Genomic DNA, 23,280 nt, shown 5'->3' with positions numbered 1-23,280 from the left:
GTTTTGAGTATCATCTCTCCTTAGAGTAACTGATGAAGTCTTAGGAGAGAAATGGCTCAACCGTGCCAGAGAAGTGTCATGAGATAAGACTTGAGACACTCATGCCTCTGTGCAGGTGTCTGTGGCTTTTTTTTTTTGCAAATGCTTCCTTATTTATCCCCGTGTCATCTTTCAGACCTGGCCCTTCCCAGATGTGCTGGAGTGCTGCCTCATCCTGCTTCACATCGGGTCCCAATATTCTGGCTTCGTGACCCAGGAAATGCAGCAACAGGCTCAAGAGCTCCTTCAGAAATACGGCAGCACTAAAGTTTACAAACGACACTACCAGACCCTCTGCACGTGAACTTTCAAGGACCTCTAAGAAACTGTGCCAAATTCAAAACATCCAACACCTTTCACCTCTGCATTTACACCTCGCCAGACATTCACTTTGATCCCTGTATGTTTCTGCAGTGATCCAGATAATACAAATGAGAGTCAAGTTTCAATCAACTCTACACTTAAACACAATGAAATCTGACTTTGGACTCAATTGTGGTTTCCTACTGGAAGAAAGATCATGAAAAGCCAGCAGTAGTTACTCAGAACTAACACCTACAAAGTGATTGTTGATAATCTCTAAAGCCTTATGCAGGTTTCGTCCAAAGAGGAGAAACTATTTTAATCACCCAAAGTGTTACATTCTTAAACACAAGCTACCTTTATAAATGCTTTGCCTGATCATAAACATGTACACTCTTGTTTGAGGGTAGAGATTATGTCTTCCCTTTACTATTTTACCCCTAGCACTCACTAAAGAGTGTCTAGTATCTAATAGGCACATAATGGAAACTTTCAACTGAATAAGTTGGGAAACAGAAAGAATGCTCATCAATAGCTTAGACTTAAAGAACTCTAAACTGAGGTCATTGATACCAGCACTGGCTGACAACTAAGGCTTGTGATTGGTAGGTGACCTTACTGCGTTAGCAGAACACAGGAATTCAAGAACATCTGGCAGTACAGTAGCACCCCCGTCAGCCACGATTTCACTTTCCACAGTTTCAGTTACCCCCAGTCAATAGCAGTCCAAAAATATTAAATGGGGAATTCCAGAAATAGACAACTTACAGTTTTAAACTGTGGCCATTCTGAGTAGCATGATGAAATCTCACGGCGGTCCCACTCCGTCCTACCCAGCACATGACTCATCCCTTTGTCCAGCATACCCATGCTGTATATACTACTTGCCCATTAGTATAGGAAAACCACAAAGCATACATTACAGGGCTCAGTACTACCCATGGTTTCAGGCCTCTACTGTGGGTCTTGAAACATAACCCCCGCAGATAAGGGGAGACTACTGTATATGGAGGGGCTGAATTACACCCATAGTTTGTATTCTCTTGGTTACTCTTCAGGACCATCCCTTTCTGAGGATGACCACTAACACAGCCCTACATACACTCATATATATACACAAGGCAAAGTTCTTTACAGTTCTACTACACTTGCGCCCCTTTCTTTAGCACCACTTTAATAAGCTGTTTCTTATCTCTCCCATGCAATGAGCACACCCCCTACTCAACACTCAGTTCCTCAACCCTTCATCTCAACATTTCTCCTGACATGTCAGTAAGCCTGTTGTCAACTGTGGCAAAAATAAACACCTATTTTAAATCCAAATTTGTTAAGGATATATGTGGAGGGCTCACAGTCACCAGCATGCTAAAGCACCTTGGTTGAGAACCACTGACCTATGCTGCTTTACCACAAATCTTACGATAAATATATCTCTTCCAGTATGTGAACATCCCAGGCAAAATCCTAGATCTGCTCCTGTACCTGACTTCTTACAACCCCACATTTTTGGGCCAACAGACAGGATTGGAAACAAAGTCCTGAACCAAGTTTAGGATATCAGACGTTCAATTTATCCAAAAGAAGTCCACTAATTAATAAGTGAATCTGCCGTATATCATGGAGTAGCACCAGGAAGTAGAATTAAAACTGATTTCCTAGTAAGGCCCAATAATCAGCGAGGCGTATGAAGTAAAGGGACAATTCCGCTTACACAGCTGCTCGTTGAAAGCTTCCTACAAAGTGAGACATTCTGTAATGCAAGCCAACTTGTGGAAAATGAAGGCAAGAGATAGGGAACAGACAAGATGCTTCCATATCACTGACAGCGAACAACCGTCTTCTAAAGCCAGCAATTCAGAGCTTTGAAAGACCAAACCTTCATGCCAGTGGTTAAAAAGAAATCTTTATTTTACAAAATTAAAAACATAAATAATATTTACAAGCATCTTAAATACCAGCTTATAATACTTGACACTTTTGAATCATTTTAAATTGAGTTTTCCATAAGCTTTTAATATGCAAGACTATTCAACCACTTCAGTGAGTTACCAGTTTTCATTTCCACTATTCCAAAGGAGTTTTTGGTTTTTTGAAATTGTCCATACTGTAGTCATTCAAAAAACAATACAGTGTACTTTTTAAATGACTAGTTTTAAAAAAAAAAAAAAAATCACAGTCCTGAGCTTCCTACCCCAGTTGTGGGATATTACTCCAAGAGAACCCTATAAACCAAATTCCTTACTGTCCTGTTTACATGTAACCACTATAACTTTTTAAAGACTCACATTGCTGGTACTCACCATAATCCATCTACCTAACTTCTCCTCAGTTTGCTGAAAAGGAAAGGCAGGGAAAACAGAGAAGAGAGGCAGGAGAATACAGATGGCCATCTGAAATCACATTACTGAAAATGTAACAGAATTATGATCCAAAAACCTGCTCTTAGTAGTTTCCTTCGGGATCAAATCCAAGGTATTTTATGAAATGAAAACTTAAAATGATTTCAAATGATGCACATGTGACAGCAAATCTCAGTGGCGCAATGGAACACAGACTTAAAGAAAGTGCTTAACTTAATACCCATTCTGGAGTTCCTTGTGAATAAAGGGTAGACAGATTCAGTAGAATTTTGTTTTTAAGGAAAGTTTTCATTATCTGGTCTTCGTATTTCAGCACTGAGTAATTCATTTCCACGGAATAATACATAAAGACCAACAAAGTGTGAGGAAAGCAAATGTCCTCGAGAAGGGTCAAAATAAACGAAAAGGAAGGAAAGGAAAGGTTAAACATCTATAACCCACTTCACAAGACCACCACTTGGTTCCACTTTCCCTTGAAGCCCTCAGCTCATCTGAGAATCACAGCAAGAAGTCTTCATCCTCAGAGATTAGCAACAAATTTAAAAGAAAAAGAATGACACAGGTAGGAGTTATATACATTTTACTAGTTTGTTTCTGACTTGTCCTGGATTTTAGAAGGTGTCAAATGAGCCATGGATGCTGGTGGCAGGAGGCAACTGGAGAAGAGAGGCTTAGGGATGAGGAACAGGGAAGACGTGTTTACAAATTCAGAGCAAACTCCCTTCTTCCGGATCTAAAAGACATCTTTTGTCTTCAGCAAAACAAAAGTCTTTCTGTCAACGCAGATGGTAGGTACAGTTTGCTCAAAAGAAGCGTCTTCTCTTGGGGAGGAAGATAAGTATACACAGTCAGCACGTTAAGCACCACTCTGGGACCAGGCCCACCCTGCAGAGCCTCGCCGCCATCACTGCTGCATGTTGTTGATGATTGCCAGGATGCTCATCTTCTCCTGGGCAGAGTCCACATCCTCATTCTGCTTCTGGGCCACTCCCGTGCCTAGGCCATAGAGCCGCCCACAGTACTTGGCATCATCAATACTGTCCTCAAAAAACAACTGCAGAATAGGACAGAGAACCCCTGGTGAGAATCATGCCAAGAGTCATGCCAAGAATCAGGCCAAGCCGCAATACTACTACATCAACACCTCCCAGCTCTCTTAAAGCCTTGAAAACCTAGCCAACTAGAAACTAACTTCATAAAGAAAGGCTCCAGACCTTTCCTACACAGTCTTTTCATGCTCCTTTCTCTCTACATAGGCTCCCCTTTCTGAAGAGACTTCCACTTTCCATGAGTTTTTACTGCCAGGATCCCTGTGCTGCTGTTGCTGTTTAATACAACTGCCTCTATCTCCTCCCTTCTCTTTAACAGGTAGTGCAATGGTGAAGAGCTTGAGCTCTAGACTCAGACTGACTCACTGTGTGATCTTAGAAAAATCACTCCAACGCTCCTTAAGCCACGGTTTCCTATCCATAAAATGGGTAATATAATAATAGGTTGTTACAAGTGAGAAAATGGACAGGAAGCACATACACAGCAAGGTATCTCACCCTTTTGGGCACTACTAGGCAGGATAACTCTCTGCGGGGCATCGAGGAAGGTTGTCCAGTGTATTGTAGCACTGTAGGATGTTCAGCAGCATCCCTGGCTAGTAGCACACAACCCAGCTCCCACAGGTTATGACAGCCGAAAATGTCTCCAGACATTGCCAAAGGTGCCTCAGAGGGCAAAATTGGGAGCATGACGCTGCCAGCTTTGTTCTTCTTCCTCAAGAGTGCTTCGGCTATTTGGAGTCTTTTGTGGTTCCATACAAATTTGAGGATTATCTTTTCTATTCCTGTGAAAAATGCCACTGGAATTTTGATCAGGATTACATTCAATCTGTAGGCTACTTTGGGTAGTATGGACATTTTGACAATATTAATTCTTCCAATCCATGAGCCCAGAATATCTTTCCATTTATTTGTGTCTTCTTCAATTTCTTTCATCAATGTCTTAGAGTTTTCAGTATACAGGTCTTTCACCTCCTTGGTAAAATTTATTCCAAGGTTATTTTATTCTTTTTGATGCAATTGTAAATGGGATTGTTTCATAATTTCTCTTTCTGATAGTTCACTATTAGTGTATAGAAACAACATATTTTTTATATTAACCTTTTATCCTGCAATTTTACTGGATTCGTTTATTAGCTCTAACAGTTTTTTGGTGGAGTCTTTAGGGTTTTCTATATATGTCATCTGCAAACAGTGACAGTTTTCCTCCTTTCTGATTTGGATGCCTTGTATTTCTTTTTCTTGCCTAACTGCTCCAGCTAGGACTTCCAATAACATGTTGAATAAAAGTGGAGAGCGTGGGCATCCTTGTCTTGTTCCTGATCTTAGAGAAAAAGCTTTCAGCTTTTCACCACTGAATATGATGTTAGCTGTGGGACATTTGATAATTAATAGAACTTAGCATAAAATAAGTGGGTGGGTTCACAAATGTGTTCATATTTTAGAAATCAGAAGAAAAGCAAATAATTGCAAGGATGAGAGGTGCTAGGAACACCAAGTACACTTTTGAGTGACCTCCATTTCAGAATGCTTCTTTGCCTCCCAAAGCACATCTAATATACTGAACACACGCATAACAAACCAACCAAAAAAAAAAAAAAAACCCACTGCTTTCAAGGTGATCACCAACTTCCAAGAGAAACTATAAATTTTCAACAAACCTCAGCCCAAAAAACCTTTGCCTTACCTCTTTCATCCTGAAGAATGCCATTCCCGTTAGCAGTGAGTCTGAGCCTGCCTGGTGCTGCCTTCCAATTCTCTGCAAATCCAACTGATCAGCAACTTCCTGAAGACCTCCCTGGAGATGTAAGGAAAACAAATATATTACAGACCCGACTTCTCTACTGGAGTCAACTATGTCTATTCTTGAGTTTACTTCTTGTGGTGACAGGAAGTAGGAACAGGCCATTTACTTAACAGGTCTTCCCCAGCAGTATCCCCTTTTTAGCCCTCCAAATGATACACTGTGTTATATTCCACTTTTCACTCCTTTCATTCTTTTCTGTATCGTTAGTTTTGTCAGACCTCCGCCCCTGAAAGTCCTCACTGCTGTAAAACAAGGTTGGGGAAATAGTAAATGCCAATCCAATTCTAGATGGCAAACCTCTTATACCAACAATTTATTAGAGGAGGGAGTTCTTAAATTGTTTAGAGCTAAGAACCCCTCTGAGTCTGGTACACTGTAGACCTCATTCCTAGCAAATCATACATATACCTCATGTCTCCAACTGTTTCACTAGGTTCGTGGGCCCTAAGTGAAGAATGCCTGCCTTAGGGTGACAGTAGCAGAAGGCTCCCTTCATGCCCAGGTTAAAGACAGTTACCACACAAATCCCTCTGCCAATCAACTCTACATATACCCTGTCTAGCACCATGCTGGCACCTAGCAGGTACTCAAGGACACATGCTGAACAAACTGCAATAAAGCAAAATGACAAGTCTGCGTTTTTGTCTTGTCGTTACTACTATTAAGAAAAATATTGTGTACCTTAAGATTTTTGCAACTTTTCATCAGGTATTTCACATCATAAATGGATGGGAAGAAAAGGTTCAGAATGTGAAAGAATTCATGTTCCTCTTCTGGCAAACGAGAATCCGTAAGTAACTTAACCATGTAGCCAAAATCATAGCCACTACGAGGAGAGAATGAGGCAGTAAGGTGAAAGAGCAGGAGTTAACAGGCCCCAGCATTCAACTGCTTTATTTCTCAGAACTTACGATGCTACCTCATGTTAGGAACTTTCAGTTTTCCAAAGTAGTTTATCCTGTCCTCTGCACTTTCCACTAAATGACCACATAACAGATTAATATGGGAGATATATAAGAGAACCCAAGGGTTTATAAATGTGGGTTTTATTCATCAAAAATTCAAAAGTACTGAAAGGTATGGAGTCCCCTGGTGGGCTAGTGGTTAGGATTTGGCACTTTCACTGCTGTGGCCCACGCTGAATCCCTGTTTGGGGACTGAGATCCCACAAGCCAGGCGGGGCGACCAAAAGAAAAGAAAAGGTATTGAAAGGTAAAATAACTTCTCCTAAGGGGAATTTGGCTTTTGAGTACCGGGAAACTCCAGGCCAGCCATTTAAATGACAAGAAAAAGATGACCAAGTACTTCCATCCTTCCCACCCTCCATCTTTCCACTCGACATATGCCCACTGCAGCCACATGATACAGCCTAGTACTGTGTGAAAGAAACCAGTATGCGCTCCAAAGTGTTTTCTAAAAAACTGACATGTGAGCAACTGTTACCATTTCAACTTTATAACTGCTAGTGAGCAACAAAAGAGTGCCAAGAGGACTGCAAAAATAACATAAGAATTCAATTCTTGCTTCCAAAGGAAGAGAGAAACACTCTCTTGAGACTGACCTGTGAAATGAAAGCCATTTGACATTGTCACAGAGAACCACCCCTGATGTCATAAGCAGCTCTGCAAAGTGCAAAGTGTCAATCCCTTCCTCTTCATGCTTCTGAAACTGCAGTCCTGAGTTAGCAAGGAGATCTATGGAATCCTGGGAGTACATGTCCTCTCTAAAAAGAGAAGGTGTTTACTTCTTAGCTGCTGGTAAGGTAACAGAAGTAGTGGGCAACAATATTACCATCACCTTATAAATTATAGAATAAGTATTCTTTTTTTTTTAATTAATTTTTTAATATTTTATTTATTTATTTTTGGCTATGTTGGGTCTTCACTGCTGCATGCAGGCTTTCTCTAGTTGTGGCGAATGGGGGATACTCTTCGTCGTGGTGCGTGGGCTTCTTATTGCAGTGGCTTCTCGTTGTGGAGCACGGGTTCTAGGCACGGGGGCTTCAGTAGTTGCAGCAGGCGGGCTCTGCAGTTGTGGCTCGCAGGCTCTAGAGCACAGCCTCAGTAGTTGTGGCGCACGGGCTTAGTTGCTCCGCAGCATGTGGGATCTTCCTGCACCAGGGCTCAAACCCATGTCCCCTGCGTTGGCAAGCTGGATTCTCAACCTCTGTGCCACCAGGGAAGTCCCTAGAGTAAGTATTCTTGAAATACTTTCATAATTTAAGAATAAATCAATTCATTCCTTCCAGTATTCTAGCAAACACACAAAGTAATCTTACTTGTGACAGAAAGAAAAATGGGATTTTTGCCCCACAAAATAAGTATCTTAATTATGAAAGATCCATATTTTCTCATTATTTAATGAACAGCAGGACTTCTCTGGTGGTGCAGTGGTTAAGAATGTGATCTTTTGTGTCTGGCTTCTTTCCCTTAGCATAATGTTTTCAAAACTCATCCATGTATAGCATATGTCAGTACTTTATCTCTCTGTACTGTGCAGTAACATTCCATGGCAGGGATATACCACATAGAGCCATTCCTCAGATCACAGACATTTGGACAGTTTCCAATTTGGGGCCTTTATGAATAATGCTGCTATGAACACTCACATACAAGTTTTTACACGGGTGTATGTCTTCATTTCTCTTGGGTGGAAATTGCTGGGTCATACGGTAACTCTATTTTTAACCTTTTGAGAAACTGCCTGTTTTCCAAAGAGGTTGCATCATTTTATATTCCCAATAGCAATGTATGAGAGTTCTAATTTCTCCACACCCTCACCAACATTTGTTATTATGTCTTTTTGATCACAGCCACCTAGTGGGTATGAAGTAGTATCTCATGGTTTTGGTTTGCATTTCCCTAATGACTAATGGTGGTGACCATCTTTTCATAAGCTTACTAGCCATTTCTAAATCTTCTTTGGAGAAATGTCTATTCAGATCTTGTGCCCATTTTATTTATTTATTTATTTATTTATTTATTTATTTATTTATTTATGGCTGTGTTGGGTCTTCGTTGCTACGCACGGGCTTTTCTCTGTTTGCGGCGAGCAGGGGCTACTCTTCGTAGCAGTGTGCAGGCTTCTCACTGCAGTGGCTTCTCGTTGCGGAGCACAGGCTCTAGGCAGGCGAGCTTCAGTAGTTGTGGCTTGCAGGCTCAGTAGCTGTGGCTCGCAGGCTCTAGGGCACAGGCTCAGTAGTTGTGGTGCACGGGCTTAGTTGCTCCACGGCACAGGAAATCTTCCCGGACCAGGGCTGAAGCCCGTGTTCCCTGCATTGGCAGGCAGATTCTTAACCACTGTGCCACCAGGGAAGTCCTTGTGCCCATTTTTTTTTTTTTTGCAGTACGTAGGCCTCTCACTGTTGTGGCCTCTCCCGTTGCGGAGCACAGGCTCCGGACGTGCAGGCTCAGCGGCCATGGCTCACGGGCCCAGCCGCTCCGCGGCATGTGGGATCTTCCTGAACCAGGTCACGAACCCGCGTCCCCTGCATCGGCAGGCGGACTTTCAACCACTGCACCACCAGGGAAGCCCCCTTGTGCCCATTTTTAATTAGGCTGTCTTTTTATTGTCGACTTGTAAGAGTTCTTTAAGAGGGACTTTACTTTTTGAGATTCTTTACTCCACCTTCTGCTTGACTACTCTCTCCAACCCCCTACTTGGGTTTGGTGAAAACAAAACTTAAAATTAATAAAATCCGTTAGAAATCAGTCTGTACAAATGTAGCAAATCTAAGAATAACATTGAGAAGTGTCTCAGACACTTACGTAAGGTTGAATTTGAAGTTGAACTGCCAAGTGTTGATTCCAGAAGGATATTCTCCCTTCTCATTCGTGAATGTAAGGCCCAGCTGGATAATTTTTAAAAGGTCAACATTGCACCGTAAAAGCTGATACTGGTAATCTATGGAACTACGAAATTCACCAATGGGTCGCACCACAACACCTGGAAATTCTGTGTCCTAGAAAAGGAAAAAATCTGTCATTGTAAGGTTTCACAAAACACTGAATGCTGGAAAAAAAAAAACAAAAAACACTGAATGCTGACTTGACCATTCATAAATAAAAATTTTACCTCAATTTATAAAAGTTACGTGAGAAGCCCCAAGCTCAGGCACAAAAATTCACCTTAAAATACTGATTTCATTGATGTATACAGAAGGAGCACTAGAAACATGAAGCTTTACACAACAACTTGGAGATCCTAAGCAGGATGTGAATAGAAGTAGTTGACTAACTCTAGGTCTATTAAGAACATTCTAGGTCGGGAATTCCCTGGCGGTCCAATGGTTCGATCCCTGGTTGGGGAACTAAGATCCCACAAGCCACGCAGCACGCCCCCCACCCCGCCAAAAAAAAGAGAACATTCTAGGTTCATATACAGTTAATTAGGAACAGTCTAGGTTGAGAACAAAACACTATATAAATAAAAATGCAAATACAGGAAAGTGAAACAGCCATTCAACAAAAGTAATAGCCACGTTTGGCTTAAAGTAAAAAGCCTGGAACAAGATCAAAGAGAGTTCTGAATACCAGGCTAAAGACATAATTCTACTCCCTCCACAGCAGGAGTTGCAAACTCCAGGCAGCTAACGTAACAGAGTAAAGTGTGCAGGGTATTAAAATGGTTATAAGTAATGGGGACTGGAGCAAACTAAAGGGTACATGCCACCCCTAAAAGAGGCTCTTGATATCACTATGATACGTGCCTCCCTCCAGCCACTCAGTGTCAGGCAGGAATGTAGACCCTATAATGCCAGATCTGTCCATTTCTTCCAGAGACACCAGAAATCTGGAGTTTAAGTAAGGTCTCTTGATTTTTAAATGTTGGCAACTACTTTTTAAAAACTGCTTTAACGCTGCCAGTCAAATTCACCATACCTGTGGAGATGTGCCCTATGCACTGAGACAACTTCTGCTTAAAGACTTGCAGACAAAAGTAACATCATAAACACTAGATACTAGAGGTTACATCCTTTTCAGACACACAGGCTACCTTGATGTTTCATAAAAGCAATATAACCTTCCATCATGTTTAATTTACCATGGCTTTAGTATAATCATTTCTTTCAAAAATCTCCCATTAAATATTCCCTAAGTCCATACCAGAAGGTGAGTCAAACAGAGTAGAGCTCTTTACCATGGCAATATAACTGTAACTGAGCACGATTTCTCGGATCTTCCTCATCTCTTCTTCTAGATTGCTGGCCCAGACTTCACAGATGACCTGGCTGTTCTCCACAAGTGCCGCAGGCATCCTGAAGAAACTTGAAGTCGCTTTCAGCTGACTATGTTAGAGGGGACTATGTCAATGGTTGATCTGATCTACATTCAAAAACACATTTTGAAATCACATTAATTTACATACTGGCATTAAGACATTAACAAAGATATCAAAACAGTATTTTACCATCACTTCATCAGCTTAAGCTAAAACATTAGGACTATTATATTTATTCTCCATTTTATATGATGAGGGAACCTGCCTTTGTCAAAACAGACACAAACACACACACACACACACACACTCACTCTCCCTCCCTCAGTTCTTTAACCTGAAGAAAATAAAATTACTTAAGAAACATGAAGAAACTTTTGCCCAAGCTACCCTTTAGCACAGAAATGAAACCATTGCCCTAAACCAGTTTTTGAGCCCCCTCCAGACTACCTAAAGACTAAAATAGTCCCCTGTTGACACAAATATGCCCTTACCATGACTTTCACATCACTTTGCACAGGGACCAAATCATGGAAACATTTCTAAAGGAATCACTTTAGCCAGTTTAAATGTACTGGGATCTCCAAAAGCCTGAAAGAATGTGGACCTGAACTCTCACACTGAAGTCCTAACACCATACGATGAATACGGACGTGGGACTTGCCCCTCCACTCCCCCAAAAAAGGAAATTCTTTTTCCCGACAATCCAAAAGTCAAACACAACTAGAGGCAAATAGATCATGAAGTGAGAGATGTAAGTTGTAAAAACCAATCCCAAGTTGAACAACCACAATGAAAATCAGAATTTATTAATGTCTACTTTTCAACATACAATATTATAAAGAAACTAAGTATCAATTCAACAATAAAAATAGAGAAGACAGCAGGTATAGATAATTCAACCAGAAGCAGAATGATTTACAGTGTATATTCTGGGAGGAAACTGGGGAGGCAACAGTATTCTACACAATAAAACTCAACATGGTTCAGCCTCAGAGTAATGCTGTTATTATAGCAATGATACGCTTAGTTATAAAAAGACAAAACGGAGCTTATCATAAGTGGATTTCCTTAAAACGCAAGCCCACGCACAGATCCTCAACACAATGTAAGAGTGGGCTCCAGCGCATATATTTAAGGAACAATTCCTAGAAAGAGTAAAACGAACCTTTGCTTTCTACTTTCAAGATAAGCAGATACAACAGTAAGAATCTGGATCAAAACAAAATTGCCATTCTCAAGTGGCATCATTTCTCTGAGACACTTCTGAGAAAACAATCTATTGGTTTGTCACCAACCCTTGAAGATTTCATTTATTCAAGTTACTCTACGTTTTTACAGATGCTTCTCTGAAATTATAGTAGACTTACTGTAATTACTCTGAAACTTAAGTAGACTGTGGTAGCTTCCTAACAAATATGGGTGAACACTTCTTAAAGGCAGAATCCATTTCTTCTCATTTTTGTTCTATACACAATGGGCATGAATGAAAGGCATGCAGATGAAGAAATCAAGAACATCAGAAAATGGCAGAAGTTCAGACTGAGTGTGTAGTAAATTCCCCTATCTGACCATAATTAAGAAAATGTTGGGGGAATTCCCTGGCTGCCCAGTGGTTAGAACTCAGCTCTCTCACTGCAGGGGGCCACAGGTTCAATCCCTGGTCGAGGAACTAAGATCCCACAAGACACGCAGCAAGGCCAAAAAGACAAAAAAGAAAATGTTGGGGCTCAGAACTTTAGATTCTAAACCATGCTTAAGGTTTTCCCCTGCAAAAGGGCATAAAACCATTTCTATGCCCATTAATGTTAAATCAGTACCACTTCGCTTCCTTATTTCCCTAACTGAAACAATGCACTCCCTTTTTGGTGTCACTTTAAACACAACCATAAACTACTTTAGGGGAAGTGGGTATCACTAATTGAAACATCTCCATAAAAGCAAAAGCAACTAAAGGGACTCAAGCAAAAATGTCTCTGGCCTCCAAGCAGCAAAGAGCAGACTTAAAAAGAGGGCAATTAGATATTTACATTCAACCCTTAGAACAAGGCTCCCCAGCTAAGAAGCTCTTAAGGTTTTATCAGAAGAACTCAGGAAACAATATGAAGAGGCTCCCTCTCGTCAAATAAAATATGATATGAACATCATTATGGATAATTACTACGATGCATCACTTTTCAGATACAGATTTAAATCCAGGAGTTCATAATGAACTAAGAAAATAAATTTACTTGGCCACCATTGGAGAATGCTAATGAATGGACTTATTTTTAAAAATATGTATCTTGTCTTTCCTATATAAACTGTAACCCCAAGTAACCAAATAGTTGAAGGAAAGTTTCTCTTTATAAAAGTTGTATAAATAAAAATAAATAGGGAATGACAGACTATCACCGTTTTGTAACCCCTAATGAACTTAGAGATCTGGGCAATAATCATAATGGCATTTATACGGAATTTCCAGAAAAGGCAACTCTATAAAGGCAGAAAAGACTACATGGTGGGATGGGACTGAGAGTTATATAAATGGGAATGAGGTATCTCACCTCATGAGGTGACCAGAAATGTTCCCAAACTCCATTAAAATGATTATTGCACAACTCAGTAAATTTACTAAAAATCACTGAGTTTTACATGAAAATGGGTGAGTTTTATAGTGTGTAAACTATATCTCAATAAACTTGTTAAAATAATCACTAGGGCTGTAATCATCACAAAAAGAGACCACCCGGTATTATGTGCCTCAAAACAACACATCACCACTATGAAACAGTCTTGACCAAAAAAAAATCTAACTTGAATCTGACCAAGCCTCTAGATTTAACTACCAATGTACAGAAAATACAGACAGAGAAACATATTAAATGACACCAGAGAAATGCAATCAGCAAAATCCAGAAACTTCTATACGAAACTAGAGAACCCAGCTTCTTCAACAAATAAATTACAAGAAATAAAAGTAAAAGACTCTCAGGAGATCTATCAGTCAATCAAAACATACAGACCTAAATTAAACCCTGCTCTAAACAAGTGATAGGAAAAAAAAATTATAACATTTTTGAGACAAGCAGGGTTTTGCTTATTTTGCTTTTTTTTTCTTTCTGGTGTTATACTGTGGTTATGGTTTTTTTTTAAAAAAAGAGTCTTACCTTTTAGAGATAATGAAAAAGAGTTATAAGTGATACAATATGAAATGTGGGGTTTACTTCAAAATAACAGTGAAGAAAACTCTCAATAACTTTGTACAGTACTATCTTTCTCTACATTTTACAGATAAGAAAACTGAAATGCAGAGACAATTTTAAAAGGTAGTGTCCATGGCTTCCATTTCCAAGAAAATTCTTTTTTACAATATAGGGGTTGGGGATTAAGAGGTACAAACCATTATGTAAAAAATAAGCTACAAGGATATACTGTGCAACACAGAGAATATAGCCAATATTTTATAGTAACTGTAAATAGAGTATAACGTTTAAAAATTGTGAATCACTATGTTGTACATCTGTAACTTATATAACACTGTACATCAACTATAATTTAAAATTTTTTGGGGATTATTTTTAAAAGCTAACCATTGTATACATATTTGACAAACAAGGAAGTCAAAACCAGACCAGTGGCAAAACATTTAAGATATTCTTCCACCAAACCCTTACCTAGGAAAACTTGCAAGCCCCAAATGTAGTGCCACACAAACAATGAAAAGGAATCACATTGCACACATTTAACTTAGCATAAATTACTGGATATGCTAGCCAAAAAAGAAATAATAATAAAATAATACTAGCAATTCTGCCTGCCACTTTCCACTCAGTGAGCACATGCTCCAGTATGAGCCTAAAATGGGGATCACAAACATACCATTCCCCTTGGTTATTAGTCTTCCTCCTTCTAAGCCTCTCAGAGCCAGCACTGCACAGTGCACCTCACAGTGCAGAATGACTCTATGCCATTCACTTATGTTTATTTGTGCAACATGGCCCCTAAAGGTAAACCTAATTACTCTACCTGGGTTACAACCAAAGAAATAGTAACAAGTTTCAAAACAGAAGGAAAAATGACTGTGCTGGATTTACTGAGAAACACTATGGCCACCTCCCACTCCACACCTTCCTAAGGAATTGTTAAGGATAATTTTGGTTGCATGCACTGCTTGCCTTGCAGGCTGACTTGAAAACTTGACTGCCACATGAGCTACTCTACATGAAAGCAAAATACAAGCCCTGATACCTGCTGTTTCCCAGTACTACACCGTATAAGAAGGTCACCCAGGAGTTACTGAGGTCTCTGCCCTGCGCTCATCTGTAGAACAAACTGTGCAGTTCGCCCCCCAATGATCTACAGTGTAAACTTCTCCAAAACAGAGCTGCTTACTAACCCAGAAAAGCTCTGAAGAGCAAGTAAATGATAAAGGCAACCGAAAGCTTTCTCTGCAAGCAATCCAGAGTGCCAGACCTTGCTGGAGAAAAGCATGTTTTGGTTTTTCTGATTGTGTTTTGTTTAAGGCTAAGAGTGCAAGGAAACAATAAACATCACTTCCCCACTCTAGACGACCGGACAAAGGCTTTGCCGCGCATGGGTAAGATGGAAAAGGAAGTAGCAGCACTTCAGAAGAAATGGCAGCCGCTTGCAAGAGGGTTCTTTCTATCCACGGCCGCGGGGGCCGCAGTCCTCCATCCCCGCCAAACACAGTATCCCAAGACACCACCCTCGACCGAACCGCAGTTCAACCAGATCTTCAAACCACCCATGGGGCCCAGGCCTGTGAGCTGGCTCCTCCAGAGCCAAGAGCTCGGGTTCATAAAGCCACCGAATAGCAAGGAAAAGTTGCGGGGACGCAAGAACCAAGAAAGGGAAAAGCCCGCAAGGTTCCAAAGTCAGGTCCTCTGACTCACACCGTCTCTCGTCATCCTTCTCTTCCTGTTCAGGATCACTCTCCCTCTTCAAAACACCCTCGTCCCTCTCCTCCTCCTAACTCCTTTTTTTTGTAAAACGAAGGTTTTAAAATTGCATGCCTTAAGGACAGAGAGACCTAAGTTCGAAGCCAGGACACGGACGAGCTGTGTGGCTTTGCATAAGTTACTTAACCTCTCTCGTGCCTCAGTTTTCCCTTCTTGTAAAATGGGTCCTCTAATGGTGGTGCACACCTCGGAGGGCTGCTGTAGGGGGTAACAGAATGAAGCATATAAGGTGCTGGCACATATCACTAGAATATTAATATCGTGTGGTAGTGGTGGTTATTATGACTACTATTCGACGGACCTCTTTCTCTTTTCACACACCCTGTCCCTCTCGCACGCTCCCACTCCCCTTCCTCCCGCAGGCCCCCGATGGCCTCCCACACTCTCTCATCTCACGCTCCTCTCTGATAAGCGGGAGCCCGCTTACCCTGACCGGCAGGGCCCGCGAAGCGCGGGCAGACGGGCTGGCGGACAGACTACCCGGGAGCTGCGTGACCCGGTGCTCTCCGCCCGCTGCCCCGGATCGGCTACTGGAACCGAGCGGCTCAGTGAGATGAGCGCCCTCATGCCCAGAGCGACCTTACGCACGGCCCTCCAAACAACCTGGCCGCACCGCTCTACCCACCCGATCCTCCCGACTCGCCTGCTCCCTTCCCGTCGCTCCAGGCGGGCGCGCGCCTGACGCTGCCTGCCCCTCCCCTTCTGCGCGCCCCGGCGACTCCGTGCGTGTTCGCCCAACCTGTGAGCTCGCGGGAGCGGCGCGCAGGCACAAAACCAAGAGGGCGCCGCGAAAACGGCGGGGCGGGGCGACCTCAGACGACGCAAGTGAAATACGGCCCCCTACGGCCTTCGCTGGGTTAGTTTCGCTGGTTCAATTCACCAGGATCACTACTCCATTTCGGTTCTACTTCTGTGCGCTCACAGGGGGCGTGGTCTAGAACTAGCCCCCCCCGTGGTGGGCGTGGCCTATCTGAGCCCGAGGAGAGGGCGTGGCCCGTCTGACCAAATCCTCCAAATTGCAACCTCCCCGTCTACCTTCTTTGAAGGGCCATTAAAATCGGCGGAAGCTGAGTTGGGAGGAGGTTCGCTAGGGGAGATCCTGACCGCTTCCTTCTGTACTAATGCGGCCCCCTGGACCTTCACTTACAAAACCTCTACCATACGGCTTCCTTTCTGGCAAACACTGGGTTGGGGGTGGGGCAGCACCCCGAAACCGAGTCTGGGTGACGTCAGCCAAGGCCCGCCTCCCCCCTCCGAGCCTCGGGGAGCTGAGCGAGCAGCGTTACCATAGCAACCGGCCCGCTAGGGTCAGCTCGAGTTACAAAAAAGATGCAGCCTGGTTGGGGAGACGCAGGAGGAGCGCTGGCGCCCTCCCGCTTCCCGAGAAGGTCCGAGACCCGGCGGACGCTAAGCGAGCTCGCCAGATCTTCATTGAGAGACCAGTGGGGTCCAGGCCTATATTAGGAGGTTCCTTCAAAGCTCCCACCCGCCCTCCTATTCTCTGTGAATCCTGTTTGGAAAGACAGCTCTTCGCCAACGCCTGTCCTTAGCAGCGTTTGTTCTCCAGTGGTGGGAGAGAAGACAAAGCACTGACCTCCCGCACACAGCTATCAGTTCCGGGCCGCCCTCCTAGTCAGTCGCGCAAGACCTCCACCCTGTCCCTAAGAGAAGGTGCGGACTCCCCAGAGCATGGCTGTGGTCATACTCCTTGATGCCTTCCCTCGAAAGGGGCTGTTAAGTGGATAGCAAATTCACCCCCAAGTCCCTGCACCTTCCTACTTTTAACCATTTCCCCCTAAAGAGGCTCTGCAAAATCCTACCTCCGTTTCCGAGACTGGAGGCAGGGCAAGTCTTCAGCGGCAAATTCCAACCTGGATTCCCAAAAGCTAGTCTCCAGGGACGTGAACCACCCCCACCCCAGCCTCCACTGCCATCAAATGCACTTTCTGAACACTCCTCCCCTTCTCCCCTTCACATGAGTGTCTGTCTCCTTATCTGCAACATACGGATATGACTGTATCAGCGGATGTTTGCGTTAATAAATGGAAAAACCACCCCACACTGTAGAAGATACATAAGTGTATTCAATAGATAATTGTTTCTGGCCTGTCTCAGTTTGTTATCCCCGAGATATTCAGTGTTTGTTAGCTCTGCTGCAGACTTAGCACCCTTGTCATTCTGTTCAGCAATACTGTGATGGAGAAAGCAGGTAAGCCGCTCTCTTCCCCCTGTCCTGTGAGTTTCTAATATTCTGTAATCCACTCTGAAATTACATTCAGGAGAGCGTAGGCCTATCAGCAGCTAGTCGCATGAAGAGCAGCCTGTTTTTTCCTGCAGCACTGGGCCTGGTGTGCACCGAAACAATCAAGCAGGAAACGTACCCCATATCCTTCCCCCTAATGCACCCTCACCCAGAACTGATGGTTCATTTCTCAGGTCACTGAAGACAAGGGTAACACAAACACAATGATGGCTTGTGTTTCCAGAGACCTTGGAGTGTCTGTTGCAAACAATGGATTTTATGCTGCTCTTATTGCAAAATTAGAACAATTGTGTAAATCACTGATTCCTGATGGGAGGGAGGCCCCAAACAAATAAGAAGGTAGTTGGAGTAGAATATATTCATTAATACATCACATTCGAAAAAAAAATATTGCTTGTGAACTACAAACTATAGAAAGTAAGGCTTAAACATCATCTCAGCTGGGAGAGTACAGGTTTTAAAAAACTGAGGAAAACATTGGTTGTAAAACGGGTCTCCTTAAGAACCACACAGGGTGATTTCCTTAGCCAGCCAAGCCTTTCCGTTATTACCAATTCTAAATAAACCTAACAAGATGAATTTCTTAAACTGGAATACGTACAGGAAGATAAAATCTAAAATACATATTTGGGTTTGAAATATTTTGAAAATGGAGAAAAAGGTAAATGCCTCCAGGCATATAGTACTGCTATATGAGCCCAAATCTCAAAAACATTTGTAGAGTGCTGACACACCTAGATGCCTGTCAGCTGATTAATTCCATTCCATTACAGTACCCACTGCCCCAAGCTTAGACAAGGTCTGTCACTTTGTATGATGTTTTTTAATCAGATTATATATATATATATATATATATATCTTTACATTCAACTGAAGATGCATCCAGCTGTCTGGTTTCCTTGGTATAGTTGGATAAATTTCCTGCTTTTGAAGTGTGTTGTCCCTGCTTTTCCTACATAATAGAAAAACCTTCTGACTCTTGACAATTATCAGCAGAGCATCAAACTTCCCCTAAATGTAAAGCAAAGATCATGTTTCATGACTAAGCATTTGAGTATTATTTTGATCTTTTTATTACAACCTGAAAAACCTTCTGATCTCTGATTAGATGAGAAATCAGAGTTCATTTTTTAAAATCCAGAAATAGGTATCATTTTATTTGTATCTCATTTGATTTTCCTTCTCCCTTGGAGTCTACTAAACTAACAACATTTCAAAATCTACCAATAGTAATCATAAGACTTATTTCCACAGCTGAGAGGGTCCATCAAAGTGTCCTAACTAATACAGTCCCCTAATTTCACAATAATTAAATAATTTTAGGTTACCCAGCTCCCAAAGATAGGACCAGGATTTGAGTCTTCTGATTTCCAGTCCAGTATGGCATTGGGTGTTCATCCAATCAGTTGTGTTTATGGTCCATTTGCTATGGGCAGGGCTGCATTTTGGCACTGGAGGATGCACTAGTGAATGAAACTGATATGGTTCCTGACCTGGTGGAGCTTAACATTTGGTGACAGGGACTGACAATAAAACAAGTAAGCAAGCATTCAAGTAAGAAATAAAAGGATAATGAAAATTTTGATAGCCGTCATGAAGGAGACTAATGAGGTAAAAGTCATGGAGAATAACTAGATTGGGGGACGATATAGGCAATTACTTAAGACCTTTCTGAGAAGGTGGCATTTGGGCAGAGATAAGAAGGACAAAACGAGAGAGAAAGAGAGAGAGAGAGAGAGAGAGAGAGAGAGGCATGAGCAGTTGGAAGCAGTAAAAGGATTAGAAATGAGTTTTCTGTGTTAGAGGTAGTGAAAGGCCAGGGCAGCCGCCAAGAGGTGGAGCAAAGGCAGAGTGGCTCCACAGGAAAGCAGAGGCCCAGTGAGCCTAAAGGCTGGGAGGCTTTAAACTGCACTCTGTTCAAAGTGCATCAGGAAACCCAGAAGGATTTTACTTACAGCAATGACCTGATCCAATCTATGTTTGTTTTTGGTTTTGTGTTTTTGGGTTTTTTTGGCCACATGGCATGTGGGATCTTAATACCCCGACCAGGGATTGAACCCACCCGTGGCCCCTGCACTGGAAGCGCTGAGTCTTAACCACTGGACTGCCAGGGAAGTCCCCCGATCTATGTTTTTAAAGATTACCTTAAAAAAATAAATAAATAGGGACTTCCCTGGTGGCGCAGTGGTTGAGAATCTGCCTGCCAGTGCAGGGGACACAGGCTCGATCCCTGGTCCAGAAAGATCCCACGTGCCGTGGAGCAACTAAGCCTGTGCATCACAACTACTGAACCTATGTGCCACAACTAGTGAAGCCCGCGCACCTAGAGCCCGAGCTCTGCAACAAAAGAAGCCACCGCAACAAGAAGCCCGCGCACCACAGCAAAGAGTAGCCCCCGCTCGCCACAACTAGAGAAAGCCCGCGCGCAGCAACGAAGACCCAACACAGCCAAAAATTAAATAAATAAATAAATAAAAGATGACCTTGACTCTCAGGGTCAGAGAATGGAGTAAAGGCAGAGACATCTTAATTTTTTTTATTTGAATTACAGTAAATTTGATAAGAAAAGAAAAGAAAGCTAGCTTCCCCCAGGCATGATAAATACGTCGCCTATGGAAATATTTGATGACAACTTAGGTAATTTTACTAGGTGGGTCTAAGAGTTACTTGCCACTACTTTCGATTTTTGTTACTGTGAAACTCATCAAAGCTGCTAACTGAATATTCAGTACTTTATAAAGAAGAAAGTTGACCTCTGTCTCTACAGAGCAAGGCAAACAGAAATACAAGCCAATGGAAAGAGAGCACATCAATATAGCTAAGAGTAAAACTTTTACTTTGGGACTCTCTGGTCACTTCTAAAGCTCTCTTCTCTAGCTGTCCCTTCCTCTCCCTGTTCGTGAATGTAACAAACCCATCTCTGGTGTTACAGCCAGATCTCAAAATCCCCTGTGAGGTTTTCTTTTTTTTCTTAATGTGACCAGTGTTGAGAATCTTGTTTTGAACTTCTGTAACATTCTGTCATTTTCTAGGAGCAATGGGATCCAAAGGCTTCAGAATATCTCTGAAGTTTCTAACCAGATGTGTTTGTTTGTGGGATAAGGGATATATTCCAGAAAAATTGGTAAACATAGTTATAAGTCTCAACTCCATTAGAAATAGAATGGGCCTCAGAGATCCTCTAATCCAACTGGCTCATTTGACAGATGAAGAAACTGAGACTCAGAGAGGCCGAGGTCACAAAGCTGGTCAGTGGCAGTGCTCAGTTTGAACCCAGATCTACCTTCTTCCAGGATCTCAGGGCCTCTCCTCCTTTAAAGGAGATCAGCTAAGGGAGGGGCCATCTTACACAACCTTGAAATAACAGGAAAGCTAAGCAAGTCCTCAAAATTAGAATGGAGAGAAAACCCAGAGGACCAGAGAGATATTCTCGTTTGTGCAGCTCTACTGAGAACCTACTATGTGTGAGAGTTATTAGAGCCATGAAGATACATAAAGCTTCTATTTGACCTGATTACAGAAAAAATTACCTGCTACTCTAGGGAGTGTTGAACACATAAGCTAAGAAAGTTCAGAAAGAAAAGAACAAGTGATTTCCCTCGTGGTGCAGTGGTTAAGAATCCGCCTGCCAATGCAGGGTACATGGGTTTGAGCCCTGATCCGGGAAGATCCCACATGCCACAGAGCAATTAAGTCCGTGCGCCACAAATACTGAGCCTGCGCTCTAGAGCCTAGGAGCCACAACTACTGAGCTCACGTGCCACAACTACTGAAGCCCGCACGCCTAGGGCCTGTGCTCCACAACAAGAGAAGCCACCGTGATGAGAAGCCTGTGCACCACAGCGAAGAGTAGCCCCCGCTCAGCGCAACTAGAGAAAGCCCACGTGTAGCAACGAAGACCCAACACAGCGAAAAATAAAATAAATAAATTTATATATTAAAAAAAAAGAACCAGAGGCAGAGTAGTGGTCAAGATAAGGAAAGAAATTCTGGGTGGGAGGATTAGTATAAGCAATTACTTGGAGGTAGGCATGACAGAAAATAGAAAAAATTTTTCTGTACGTAGCAATCGATAAATATTTGCACATGACAGTGATGCTTAGAGCATAGGAAAATAGGAAGTAGTGAGGAATAATGTTATATGAGAGGAGCTAGATTAAGGCGGGCCTTGGAGGTGAGGTAGCAAAGGTTTGATCAGGGCACGAGGCAGACTTGGGTGGCCAGGAACATATACATTATGCAAATATCTGGAATATTGAAAAAAATATTGGTACCTCTAAAAGGAGAGATGATGAAAAACAGGAACAAGTTGTACAAAATAAAATTTGTAACAAACATTGAATGTTTACTGAGCTTTGTGCTGTGCAAGGAGTTAGTCAGGGAAAGATGACTAAGATATGGTCCTTTATTGGCCCAATAAAGGATGACACATCTGGACAACGGGACAGCACTCAGCCTTAAAAAGAACATTGTAGCTCTTAAAGGTACTATATGGAACAATCTCCATATGTGCGTGCTAAGTGAAAAGAGCAAGGAGCATAACAAGCATATACGGTAAGCTGTTTCTAAAGATGGGGAGATATATATGTTTCTATTTACAGAAACAAGCTCTGGATGGATATACAAAACACTCGTCCCAGGGTTGCCTCTCGGGAGAAGTAGAGGACTGGGAAGGAGTAAAAAAAGACTTGCTTTTTACTGTACACTCTTTTGACCCTTTTGTTTTTTATATTAGACATTATTACCTATTCAAAAATAATTTTTAGAAATTTAAAAATAAAAGCTCACTTCTTTTTCAAAGGTCTCACCTTTTTACATCACGGGTCATCCTGTATTCTAATTTCACCTGTTTCAAAGTGTAAACTTCACCTCTCCAGGGGTTCCTTTCCTGCATCTAGACTGAACAGTAGTAGTTGATACATCTCTCCTCCCTTGGCTGCCCTCAGAAGCAACAGAAGCCATCAAAAATGAGAAAAGGAGGCCCTGTGGTCCATGTCACCTTTTTATTCACTTGAACTGCCCATCTTCTGCCTTCAACATGATCGACACCCATGCCTCTTATCGAAACTGCCTCCTAGGGGACCGTGACATTTTCTTAAGTTGAGGAAGATGCGGGAAGTTTTTAAAAAGAAGAAAAACAAGCCCAGAGGTCAGTCAAATGTGCTTTTTCCAGCTCTGGCTTGAACTGCGCATTTCCTCTCAGCTTTCAGATGTCCTTTGGCAAGAAGGGAGCTTTTGTCTCTCGTCAAAACAGACCCAAATTCTTTCTCCCGTCACGTGC

General features: G+C 42.3%; 2 protein-coding genes across 14 annotated transcripts in view; one reads left to right on the top strand and one right to left on the bottom strand.

The window, feature by feature from the left end:
- The window catches only part of GEMIN5 (gem nuclear organelle associated protein 5), a 40,658-nt gene extending 39,917 nt beyond the window's left edge, over window positions 1-741 (top strand). For all 4 annotated transcript variants that reach the window (XM_019924795.3, XM_019924794.3, XM_019924793.3 and 1 more), the window contains exon 28: window positions 176-741. In XM_019924795.3, the coding sequence (XP_019780354.2) occupies window positions 176-343 (168 nt within the window). In that variant the 3' untranslated portion in view covers window positions 344-741. The remainder of the gene's footprint in view (window positions 1-175) is intronic.
- The window catches only part of CNOT8 (CCR4-NOT transcription complex subunit 8), a 68,954-nt gene that overhangs the window by 31,520 nt on the left and 14,154 nt on the right, over window positions 1-23,280 (bottom strand). For 5 of the 10 annotated variants that reach the window (XM_073802744.1, XM_073802741.1, XM_073802742.1 and 2 more), the window contains exons 3-7: window positions 10,698-10,882; window positions 9,326-9,519; window positions 7,120-7,281; window positions 6,240-6,384; window positions 5,439-5,549 (exon numbers count right to left, since the gene is read on the bottom strand). In XM_073802744.1, coding sequence (XP_073658845.1) covers window positions 5,439-5,549; window positions 6,240-6,384; window positions 7,120-7,281; window positions 9,326-9,519; window positions 10,698-10,814 — 729 coding nt within the window. In that variant the 5' untranslated portion in view covers window positions 10,815-10,882. Of the gene's footprint in view, window positions 1-2,225; window positions 5,122-5,438; window positions 5,550-6,239; window positions 6,385-7,119; window positions 7,282-9,325; window positions 9,520-10,697; window positions 10,883-23,280 lie in introns of those variants that run through there. The other 5 variants (XR_012330929.1, XM_073802740.1, XM_073802746.1 and 2 more) reach the window with 5 other exon arrangements.

This window comes from Tursiops truncatus, chromosome 3 (assembly GCF_011762595.2).
Source record: "Tursiops truncatus isolate mTurTru1 chromosome 3, mTurTru1.mat.Y, whole genome shotgun sequence".
Classification (NCBI taxonomy): Eukaryota; Metazoa; Chordata; class Mammalia; order Artiodactyla; family Delphinidae; genus Tursiops; species Tursiops truncatus.
Note: the sequence above shows the minus strand (reverse complement) of the source record. Positions and strands in the feature narration are given on the sequence as shown.